The following is a 12,246-nucleotide window of genomic DNA, read 5'->3' on the forward strand; positions in this document are numbered from 1 at the left end:
TGTTCATGGATAAGAGGACTCAATATTGTCAAGATGTCAGTTCTTCCCAACTTGATGTATAGATTCAACTCAATCCCAATCAAAATCCCAGCAAGTTATTTTGTGGACATTGACAGAATGATTATAAACTTTATATGGAGAAACAAAAGACTGATAACAGCCAGTACAATATTAAAAGAAAAGAACAAAGTTAAAGAACTGAAACTACTGACTTAAAGATTTACTATAATATGATCAAGACAGTGTGGTATTGATGAAAGAACAGACAAATAGATCAACGGAACAGAATTAAAAGCCCAGAAATAGATCCACATTAATATAGTCAACTGATCTTTAATGAAGGAGCAAAGGTAATACAATAGAACACAGATAGTCTTTTCAACAAATGGTGCGGAAAAACTGGACATCCACATGCCAAAAAATGAACCTTATACCCTTCACAAAAAATTAACTCAAAATGCATCTTAGAGCTAACTGTAAAATTCAAAACTATAAAACTCCTAGAAGATAACACAGGAAAAAAGCTAGATTACCTTTGACATGATGACTTTTTGGATATAACACCAAAGGCCATGATTAATGGAAGAGAGACTTGTTAAGCTAATTGTTTTAATTAATTAAAAACCTCTGGGGTCGGAGGCGGGGAGGTGTGCCATGAGGCCTCGGGCTCAGCCGCTGCAAACCGTGAGCTAGCTGTCGGCACGCGGACGGCCTGGCGGGGCTCCGACTGTAGCTGTGCCAGCGTGTTATGATGCCGTCTCGTACCAACCTGGCTACTGGAATCCCCAGTAGTAAAGTGAAATCCTCAAGGCTCTCCAGTACAGACGATGGCTACATTGACCTTCAGGGAGAAACTAACTGCTCAAGCCAACAGATTGTGGGAATCTTCCTTCTTTCCTGATGTCATGAGATCCAATTTATTAAAGTTTAAGAAAGGCCCTCCTAAGATTCCATGTAAGGCCATTGCGCTCGCTACCGTGCTGTTTTTGATTGGCTCCTTTCTCATTATCAGAGGCTCCCTCCTGCTGGCAGGCTATATCAGCAAAGGGATTTTGTTCTCAGATAACAAGACATGTTTCTTCCTTTGAGCTTCAACAAACTTCTCCCACAGTTCCTATGAGGGGGCAGACTGGGCTGTTCCCGTCCTGATCATTGGCATCCTGGTGTTCCTGCCGGGATTTTACCACCTGCGCATCGCCTGCTACGCACCCAAAGGCTAGTGGGGATACTCCTACGATGACATGCCAGACTTTGATGACTAGCACACACCTCAGCCCTGAAGAAAAGAGTCACAGATGGGACTGAGCCCAGCTTTAAGACATTGAGCAGATACTATGGCTAAGGGCTAAGGGGTTCTGCGATTTGCAGATGTTTAACAAAACAGTGGCCAGATTTTATGGGTCCATCCTAAAGACGTTAACTGAGCTTACAACTATCCATGTTGTTAAGACAGTCTCTATTTTTCATCTCCTGGCCCTGGCAAGAGCTCCTGACAAGTTTCTCCACATGAATATGTATCATGAAAAGTAGCAATGTTAATTGTATGGGAAAGTGGGAGGTTATTCTGTAGTGGAATGCGTTGCTGCCACCACCCTTTTTAGAGTTGAGCATTCTTTTAAATAGTCCTCATTGTCAATATGTTCTTGTGGCAAATGGAAGAATGCAGTAAGTCAGATTTATTACTAAGTAATTTATTTTGAAAATATCTAAGTGTCTCATCCCCATACTCCAACTTTGTGTTCTAGTAGAAAACCTTGGCAAAATCAAATAATCAGTGTGGTGCATCTATAATATTTTTTACTTGCTTTCTTATTAAGAGCAACTAGGAATTTTTTAAACCTCAGAGCAAATTTTCAAACCATAAACACATTCTCTGTTCACCAGTCCTTGGCCAGCTCTGATACGGTTCACCGACAGGTTGGCCAGCGTATAATTTGGATAATTCTGTACTTTGTAGATCTAGATGTTCTGTATATCATGCCTTTAAGGACTGGACTTTTGGCTGTTTCCTAAGGAAAAAATGTAAATAAGTGGTTATTATTTATAGTTTTTAACCCTGTTGTTAGCACCTTGTATTATGATGTAATTCTGCTGAAGATTGTAAGAACTGGCCTGGATCTCTAGAGGACAAGACTGCCTTAGTTTGATTCTGTTTCCTAGCTTACAAAAAGTGACTTGTATTGAAAAGAAATTAAAATGTCAAAATCTAAAAAACAAACAAAGAAACAAAAAAACCCTCTGCTCTGTGAAAGACACTGTCAAGAGAATAAGAAGATGAGCCACAGACTGGGAAAAAATATTTGCAAATGACATATCTGATAAAAGATTGTTATTCAAAATATATACAGAATTCCGGGGCTTCCCTGGTGGTGCAGTGGTTAAGAATCCGCCTGCCAATGCAGGGGACACGGGTTCAAGCCCTGGTCTGGGAAGATCCCATATGCTGTGGATCAACTAAGCCCGTGCACCACAACTACTGAGCCTGCGGGCCTAGAGCCCATGCTCCGCAACAAAAGAAGCCACAGCAATGAGAAGCCCACGCACTGCAATGAAGAGTAGCCCCCGCTTGCCGCAACTAGAGAAAGCCCTTGCACAGAAACGAAGACCCAACACAGCCATTAAAAAATAAATAAATAAATAAATAAAGTTGTTCGTAACCCCAATTTCCACCAACCAGGATAAATTAATTATGGCAGAGTCAAGCAATGGAGTGCCATACAGCAATAACAATGAATAAACTACAACTGCATGCCACAACTTGAATGAATCTTTAAAATATAACGTTGAGTAAAAGAAGCCCTACATGAAGTATATACAGACTTGGATTCCATTAATATCCACTTAAAAAAAGAGACCCAACCAAACTCTCTTGATTAGGGGTGAATAATCAGGTGGTAAAGTATAAAGAAAAGGAAGTAAAGGTTACCATTAAGGTCAAGAGAGGGTTATCTCTGGGTGAGGGGCAGGTGGAGAAGAGAGGGGTGTGACTGGGTAGCAACACAGGAAAATGTCTGGTATAATGTTCTATTTCGTGACCTGGGTAGTGGTTACATAGTGTTTGCTTTATGATTATTCACTATAGCTCTCATTTCTGTTTTATATACACTTCTCTTATGTGTATTTTTTTTTTTTGGCCATGCTGTGTGGCTTGCGGGATTCTTAGTTCACTGACCGGGGATTGAATGCAGGCCCTCAGCAGTGAGAGCATGGAGTCCTAACCACTGGACCACCAGGGAATTCCCTGTCCGTGTATTATATTTCACAAGTTAATAAAGGTATAAAATAAAGAATGTGTTCATTACTGGAAACAAATGCCAACTCCCAGAGTACAGCAGAGCTGCTTTCAAGAGTCTGGCCATGGAGGCGGGATCCTCATTTTGTAGCCCAGAAGAAATCCAATAGGAAAACCATATTTCTGCCCTATGAGGATCTGCTTGAGGGGTGAGGGGTGGTCTATAGCCTCAATAAATATCAACATGAGGACCCAAGTATTTAATTAATTTATTTTTTATTGAGGTAACATTGGTTTATAACATTATATGTTTCATGTCTACATTATATTTCTACTTCAGTGTATACTACGGCATGCTCACCACTGACAATTTAGTTTCCAAGTATTCTTTAACAACCTAATCCTGCAGGCCATCAGCCAGGCTCAAGACAGAACTGAGGTGAGGTTGTGCGGGCTTCAAACCTCCAGATCTGCCCTGGAAATGTTCAGTTTAGCTCAGTCCTGGATGGGGAAACCCCCCCTCTCCAGTGTGTCTCCAGAGTTCCAGCACACAGTGGTGCTTCCTTTGTGATGTCATCTGCATCTGCCTCTGACCTGGCCCCACCAGAAGTTTCCAATATTGATAACTGGCAGTGACTGTTGGAGGTAGATGACAGTGACCTCCCATTAGTCATGAATTTCCCTTCTTCCAGGACAGAAGTAAAAGAAGCTGCGGCTAGCTAAGAGCATCTACCTGGTGGGGCCTTGGTGAGTGGGGACCCAGCCTGAGGCCATGGGTGAGGGAGGGCAGGGAGGCCAGGGCTGTCCCAGCGGAGGGGAGGCTTAGATTCTCTGCCCTGAGGACCATGTGGTTAGAGGGCCCTGACTCCTCCACTCTGGCCCCACCAGCCTGGGGAGTGCCAGCTTCCAGTGAGGGGTCAGTGCTGTGTGTCTCTCAAAATCCACAACCCCATGTCTGATTAGACAGAGGACACTGAAAAATTAGTATTCAAACCCAGTACATTGCTTGCCTACTTTCTGAATAGGTAATCAAATTTCCTTCTGTTTGGAAAGGCAGATTAGAGTGTGTGACAGAAGCCTGAGCTCCCAAAATAGACCCACTTTCTTGGAGAGTCTTGATTGGGCTCTTGGGGATAGGGGATACCCTAGAGTATCTGGATTGTCACAAAGTGTGAATAGTGATGTGGTTCTGCCTTGAAAAATACTGTCCCTGTCAGTGGCATACGTTTACTTCTGGATCCTATAGCAAAATCTGCAGACTCTCAGGACCTCCAGACCTGCCGCCCCCCTTCTTACCCCCTACTTAGCTAGGTGACTAGCACCGGGCTTTAGGATGATGGGGACACTAGTGTAGCTCTCTTGCCTCGAAGCCATCGAAATGATGTGAAACAAGCAGTGAGCACACCTAGCTGACTCTTTCCTGGACCTCCCACTTTTTTCCCTCTCATTTTGAATTTTCCTGAACATCTCCCCTGGACAGTGAAGAAAGGCCATGCACCGTTGTGTAGCCTGTGTACAGTTGTGTTTGTTTTTGGAATTACAACCAGTTCTGCAGTGAAAATCCTGTGCATGTTGGTCTTGTGAGCTCAGGGGAGTGTTTCTGATGAAATGATTTCTAGACAACAGGGGTAGGGTCACCACGGGCTCATAACTCTTGGCTGTGAGGGCTGTGGCCCTGCAGCTCTCCACCAGGGTGTTTTGGGACCTCAGGCAATTTCACTGCTCAATATTCCACGTCAGCTGGTGGGACCCTACTAAGCTCTGGCATCTAAGGTAACACAGATTTCACCCCCTTAATTATTAAAAAATATTTATTTGAGTTAGCACTGTGCTTGACACTAGGAATAAAAAGAAAAAGGAGATACAATCTGATCTTAAAAGGATGTATAATCTAGTGGGAGGTGTATATCAATGAGTCAAAATCTCTACTTTCTGACCCATCAGGAAAGGTATTATTTTGAATGGATGCTGAAGGTTTCTACCCTTAAGCATACAAGTTTTATGTTAACCATTTTCAGACACACTAAACATATCATATAATTGCTTTCCTTTTAAAATATTCCATCAGAATTAACCTTCTCTTAATGATACAAGATTGTTATTCTGAGCATTTCCAACATTATCTTGTAATACAATGGTGCCCCCAAGGCTTCTTGGCATGGCCCTGAACTCAATGACCCCAAACTCTGAGTTTGTTTTATATCCTTTTGTTTATATAAGTTGTTCTATATCCTCTTGCTCTAGGCTTTTGCTAATTTCACTGTGCTTGCTTTTTGTAAGTCCTTTCTCCTTCCAATATGCTCTTTTCCCTCTACTGTGGGCTTGAAAAAATCAGGAAACTAGGTTTATCAGGCTATCGGTTCAGCTGCTGTCATAGACAAAGGTGTCAATAGTTCAGGGCTCTTCTTCTCCAGGTCATCATGAAACTCAGGCCTTGTAGACTGGCCAAACTCAGGTCCCTGTCAGCACATCAAAGTTGTTCCCACCTCCACCCCCCTGTCCATGGTCCAGTCTGCACAAGGGGAAAGAGGAACTGGGGAGCAGGCAGCTTCCTTTTAAGAATGTGGCCCAGAAATGAAACAGATCACTTCCACTCACATCCCATTGGTTATAACTTAGTCCTATTGCTGCACCTGCCTGCAAGGGAGGCTGGGATATGTAGTCTCTAGTAGGGTAGCCATGTAACCAAGTTTTAACCTTGGAAGCTCTACTGCTAAAAGAGGGGAAAAAAGGACATAAGCGGATACTTAGCGGTCTCTGCCACACTGGATCTGTTTAAACCGTGCGTAGAATAAATGCAGGTGGGCTGTCATTGAAGACACAAGGTGCTCTCCTACAGAAAAAGCATCTGATTTTGACAGCAGTTCCTTCTGTTTGGATTGCTCAGAGGACTTCTGCGTCTTTGTTGTTGTTCTGGATTATGATCCCAGACAAGACACTGGAGGTTAAGAAAGCAGTCACGAAGACAACACTCATCATCTTTCAGAGATCTCCCACCTTAATCCACATGAGTGAGAACATGAAAGATGTTCTCAGCACCCACAGGCCAGAAGCACCTTTTCTTTGAAAGCCTCTCAAGGCCACAGCTATTCACAAAAGCCTCAGCTATTCATTCCCACACACCTTCACGCCTTGACAAAGCACCTTCTACCAGTCAGACGCTCGTCTAGGTCTTTGGTGTTCAGTTGGTTGGGACATGGGGTCATCTCTCTGATTGTCCCACCATACAGCCCACCCGGTATTCCCATGGATTTCCACCCCCCCTTTTCTGTATCTCCCTTTATTGTATATCCTTGATGCCTATCAGGTCTCGCCTCCAGGAATTGGAGTGGGTTGGGTGTTGGCTCAAAAATGTTATCCCGTGGCTGCTGTTCAAAAACTTTCCACGGCTCCCTTTGCCTACTGAGCAAAGTCTAAACTCCTGAGCCCCGCGTGTGAGGCCTTTCAAGACCTGCTTTCAGCCTCCCATTCTGGTCTCAGCTCCCAGCAGAGGGCATGTTCAGGGATCAGGCTCATCCAGGGAGGCTGGTTCATAGGTTCTGTGTGGATGGCACCTTGGCAAAGGGGGTTGGAGAGCTGCTGATGCCAGCTCTGGGTCTGAGCTAGAATACCCACTACCCAGTCTTCTCACAGGACACTCAGTCAAGGATGCCTAGAAATTTCAGCGCTAGGGTCTCCCCTCCATTCTATCCAGGTCCTTCCTGGAAGGGAGAGATTAATATTGACCAGCCTCCGTTTGTGAAAAACTGACCCAAGTAACTTACATGCATTTTATATTCACAGTGACTATATGAGGTAGGTACTACTGTTGGACTCCTTTTATTTCCATCTCCATTTTATAGATGTGAAAATTAATCTCAGAGTGGCTAAGTAACTAGTACAAAGTCACCCAGCTAGTAAGAGGCAGAGCCCAGATTTGAACCAAGTTTCAACTGGATCCAAAGACCATGTTCTTCCCACTTAACACAGGGTCTTTCCAAAGGAACGGCTCTCACCCTCATACATAAGAGGCTTAATCCTCCCACCCTGGAGTCAGACACTAGTTCTGTAGTGAGGAAGCAGAGAGGAGGACAAGCTGCTTTTGTCCAGGTTTTACTCTCTCCCGCCAGTACCATAACAACGACAGCAAAAGCAACAATTAATATTTATTGAGCATCTACTTTGTATATAGTATCTCATTTAATCCTCACAACTACCCTTTAAGGTTGTTATTATTATTCCCGCCATTTTGCATATGCAAAGAATGAAGCTCAGGGAGGTTAAGTCCCATATTTAGATGGCCCAGCTGGGATTGGAATCCGGGCAGCTAGAGTTCTTAAACATTACTTTTGTACTTACCTGGTTTATATTTGTTCCCACCAGACTTTATCCTAGAAGAGAGGAATAGAAATGTTAGGGCCAGAGGGGCCTTAAACCCCAACTAGCCCAGCCCTCTCAGTATATTACAGATGAGAGGGAAAAACAAAGACAGAGAGATCAAGCAAGTTACCCAAGATTGCAAAGCACACTAGCAGCTGAGCCCAGGCTAGAACGAAGACCCTTGATACCCTGTTGCCATTCCATGATAGACATCCAAAAGCCTTCCTAGCCCTTGAACGAATGAATACACGAATGGGTGAGGGAGCGAAGCAATGGACAGATCTCAGGAGAATGCCTAGTGGCTCACTTTGGGTTTTCATGGCACAGCCGGGTCAGAAGGACCAGGTGGTGAGGGGGTGGGGGCAGGTGAAGGGGAGGGAGAGACATGACCAGGGTGTGCCAGCCTGGAGGGAGCGCGGTGCTGCTGGTTAGGGGGAACCAACCCCTGAAAGCCTAGCTACCCTTTGACCCTCCTGTCAGTGTCTCATGACCTTAGATTCACACTGATTACTCTGTGGCCTTCTTAGCACATTGCTAACAACTCCGTCAATATCTTACCATTATATAACTGTTAAAAGAGAGTCACTTTCAAAGATTGGGCAGCAGCCTGCCTCTCTCGTAAGGTCTATTAAATAAACATGCTTAGGCCCCTTCCTGGGAGAGAGGAGAGTGGCTGTTTACTATTGCCCCTTAGTTTGTATACTGATCTTTGGGGGTTCAAACACTGACACCTGCCCTCAGGGTCAAAACTAGTGTCTCCAGCAGAGTAGCCAGGACTTTGAAGAAACTGGAGACCTACAGGACTGTGGCCCATGGCAAACTGGAAATGACCCAGCCCACCCTCTTGGGCCTCCTGGGCAGGGCTGTGGTCAATTTGTAGATCTTCCCTTTGCTGGAGAAGAAGGAACCAATCACTGGGCCGGTGCCAGGAGCTGGTCCCTGGGCGAGGCTAAGCGCTGTTACCTTTGTGTGGTTGTGTCTTTTCTTGCTTTGGCTGGCGGGGTTGGGTGGGTTGAAAGGGGCACGTGCCTCAAAGGGGAGCTTGAAGTGGGGGGGTGAAGGCTGTAGGGTGGGCAGAGAGCAGCAGGACGCCTGCCGGGGCCCAGAGCTTCGGAGGGTGCTGGAGTGTCTACAGCAAGGGACCGCCAGCTTTGTATATTTGCGATGGTAATTTGCTGATGGTTCCTGGTAGCTACAAAGTCTCTAAGGCGGAGCCTGGGCCTTTGCATATGAAAATCCAGCCTGGGTTCCCCCGCCGGTCAAGCAGCATTGGGGCGGGGCCAAGGTTGGCTTCTGCCTGGGAGGAGCCGGGATGCCGCTCCCATGGTGATGCAGCGGGGAATTTGCTGACAGTCCCTTGCCAGGTGGGGCTGGCTTCACTAGGCCCGCGAGGAGGAGGACCGGCTGGCAGTCTCCTCCCAGGTAGGGAGCGTGTTGCCTGTCACCGCATCCCGGCGGCCTGCGTACCTTGCCTGGCGCTGGGGCCGTGGCGCCGAGGGCGCAGACGTGGTGAGCAAGCGGGTGGTATCAGCTGGAACTGGTCTTCCCGGCTGGAAGAAGGGGCGCAGAATCCGGGTCCTGGACAGGGGAGGGGGTGGGGCAAGACTGCTTGCTCTACGCTTTCCGGGACCTCGGACTGGGAGGGATGGGGGCGGGGGAGACTGCGCCACACTCCCTGGCCTCGCCGGCTCTCCCCCAGCGTGGACCCAGGGCAGGGTGGAAGGAGCCGCCCACCAGGAAGGGCCGTGGCTTGGTCGACCGTATTCATTGGGTCGGGGGTGGGGGGTGGGCAGGAGGCTTGCCTGGGGTCCCCCTCCGTCTGCCTGTTGGTTACCTCTCTGGACCACCCCCATGCAGGGATTCCCTGGGGCTGTGCCTCCCACTCACTGGGCTGGCATGGGAGGGGCGCGCTCTCCCCCGCAGTCTACAACGCGGTTATGAGTTATGGCAGCGTCACGGCTGCGCTGCAGTTGCGGGGGGGGGGGTCTCATTCTGTGCTGAGTGGGCTGGACTTCTGGGCTCTCAGGGGCAAAATATGCCACGTTTTCTCATATGCTTTCAAAGAAAGGTTCTTGCGTTCATCCTCACCTTGGCCTTGAGAGAGAAACTTTGGATCTGGATGACTGACCTGGGGAAACTGAGGCCCAGGGGTGCTGTGGCTTCACCAAGGTCACTCAGTAGGTCCTGCAGAGCTGGCCTCCCAGGCACTGCCTTGCCCTGATGCCCTCTGGAGGGGCAGGGGCTGAGCTTACTCTGTAGGCCTCCGTTCCAATCTGGGGTGGACTCCCCCCTACCCCAGTGCCCCCTTTCCTCATTCCTGAGAAAGGAGGGTGACATAACTTCGGTGGAGGCTTCAGAGTGTCATGGCTGTGAACATTGCAGGGATCCGAATTGTATGAGGACAGGGAAAAATTACTCATGAAAAACAGTCATTTAAGCAGAGGAGCTACAGGCCCCTGCTCTCCTTGTGGGCTCAGGGAGAGAATGAGAGTTGGCTTCCAGGAGAGGAAGGCCAGAAGGGGCAGCCCATTTCTGGGCTTCAGTCTCATGTACCAGCCTTGATGAAAGCCAATTGGAAGTTCCCAGGCTGCTGTGGCAAGGACGGGGGACAGGCAGATGGACTTTCTCCCTTAACAGCCCTCCTCTCCCTGGAGAAGAGGTGGGGGAACTGAGTCCACCTTCTCTCAGTGTCAACCCCACCGCCACCCCGTGGATCTCAGCCTTGCTCTCTCCCCAGCTGCTGTCCCCCGGAGAAATGGACTACATAGGATCTGTTGCCCTTGGAGGTGAACTTTTCCTGAATTCACCTCGTCCTCCTTCTCCCTGGTGCAGATGCCTTTCTCTGGGGGGAAACTGAGGCGGGCAGAGAGCTGTATTTTATTTTAGAGCTGGAGCCAAGCAGTGTCACTGTACAGGTGAGGAAGCTGAGGCACAGAGGGTGCAGTGAGTTGCTCCAGGGCTCTTACCTGCACCCAGGTCTGCTGACTCCCCCGGCCCATCACAGGGCAGACTGGATGAGGCCCCTTCCTGTCTCCTCCTCTGCACCCTCAGCCCCTGCCCCAGTGAGGTGAGGCTGTGAGTGCCTCCTGATGGGAGGGGTGTGTCAGTGGTAGGGGACAGCTCCAGCATCTTCTCCTCCATTAAGATGTGTTTTCAGGTTTCTTAGGAAAGAAGCAACCTGAAGAGGGGGGCCAAAGTCTCTTGGTTACCTTCCCATCGTGCACCCAGAGTGGACACACAATTTCTGTGGGCCTCTGAGAGCCAAGAGCAGCTATTTCTCCTGCCCTGGTGCCAGCAGCTGTGATTACAGCCACTGAGGGGGCCCACGGGCAGAGGGACTTCAGTTATCCCTCTGACAGCATCACAGGATGGGAGGTCCGTGATTCTGAGCAAAACAGTTACCATGTGCCTGGTGCATGAGTTGATGCTTCTCAGACACACCCTCTGAGCACAGAGCCCCTGAAAGCTGGCCCCTGGTGATTCCATCGCATGCCCTGGGCTACATGATGACCACGAGTCATCACTGGGGTGGCCTGTGGGAGGGGATAGGGTTCCCAGATCACAGCTAGCTGCCCGTGGAGTGACAGTACAATGCCAGAGAGAGGAGTACCCACCGTGTGTCTGGCCTCTCTGCCCCCCAGGGGTCCCTTCTAGCCCTTCTCCAGGAGGAAGGCCACTGCCCCATGACCCAGGGAAGCTGGTGGTGATCCCTGCTGGTTGGCAGAGGCAGAGTCAGGCCTTGGAGAGGCCCTCAGGTAGTGGGAGGAGAACCACTTACAGAATGTAGTACCTGCTTCTGGACCAGAGGCCCTATTAGCTGGCACTCTGCCCTCCAAGTTTCCCTACCTGAAAACATGAAAACACCTTCCCCTGATGGGTGCGAGGGCTTTGGACACATGTCAAGTGTTTATTGTAGATGGGAAATGTTATTCCTGGAGACTCTGGTCTAGATTGAAGCCATCTGTTTCCGGCCTCGATGGGGGAAATGTGGCCAATCCCTCTCCCTGCCATGGCCAGTCTAGAGCACCCTTCTAGGTTTGGCAGGCAGGCCATCCTTCCCCAGCCCAGTTCATGTTGTGTTTTGGCCCTTGAGGACTTCCTTTCCCCCTCCTCAACCACCTGTGACATTTAACGTGATTTCCACGCCGTAAAATGTTGATGAGTGGCGGCACAGCAGACCTGCCTGCAGGCCTGGATCCTCCCCACTGACTCTCGAATCCCATGGACTCTCCACTCTGGTTCTTCCTGGGAAGGAGCTGGTGAAAGAACTGTAGAGATAATGGGCATAACGTGCTGGGAGCTCTTTGCACGGAGTGTCCAGGGTGCAGGGAGGCCGCAGAGCATTCAGGACCGTGGGCAGTCTCGCCCTGAGAAGGCTGTAATGTAAGCGCTTAGAGGAAGCTCTCAGCTTCAAGTGAGAGCAGCAGCTTTTAGTGCACTGTTTTGCCTGACGTGGGGCCCAGCGTTCCCTCCTCTTCCCTCTCCAGGAGAGCAGTGGTTTTTGCAGCTCACTCACAGGTCAGCATGGGTGGTGTACAGCGGGCCCCTCGTTCTTGCCCACGAGGTGGCTGGTGCAACTTGTGCAAAACAGGGTAATGGGGGAGTTGAGATGAGAACATGACATGGGCAGCTCATGAGGTATGCTGTGTCCTTGT

General features: G+C 48.7%; 1 protein-coding gene across 1 annotated transcript; it reads left to right on the forward strand.

Moving 5' to 3' along the window:
* The first annotated feature begins 748 nt into the window (after positions 1 to 748).
* Positions 749 to 1,220, forward strand: LOC132360713 (transmembrane protein 230-like). Its single transcript, XM_059915796.1, has 3 exons — positions 749 to 845; positions 925 to 1,054; positions 1,112 to 1,220. The coding sequence occupies exons 1-3, from the start codon at positions 749 to 751 to the stop codon at positions 1,218 to 1,220; spliced, it is 336 nt and encodes a 111-aa protein (XP_059771779.1).
* The last annotated feature ends 11,026 nt before the right edge of the window (positions 1,221 to 12,246 follow it).

Source organism: Balaenoptera ricei, chromosome 2 (genome assembly GCF_028023285.1).
Source record: "Balaenoptera ricei isolate mBalRic1 chromosome 2, mBalRic1.hap2, whole genome shotgun sequence".
NCBI classification, from domain to species: Eukaryota; Metazoa; Chordata; class Mammalia; order Artiodactyla; family Balaenopteridae; genus Balaenoptera; species Balaenoptera ricei.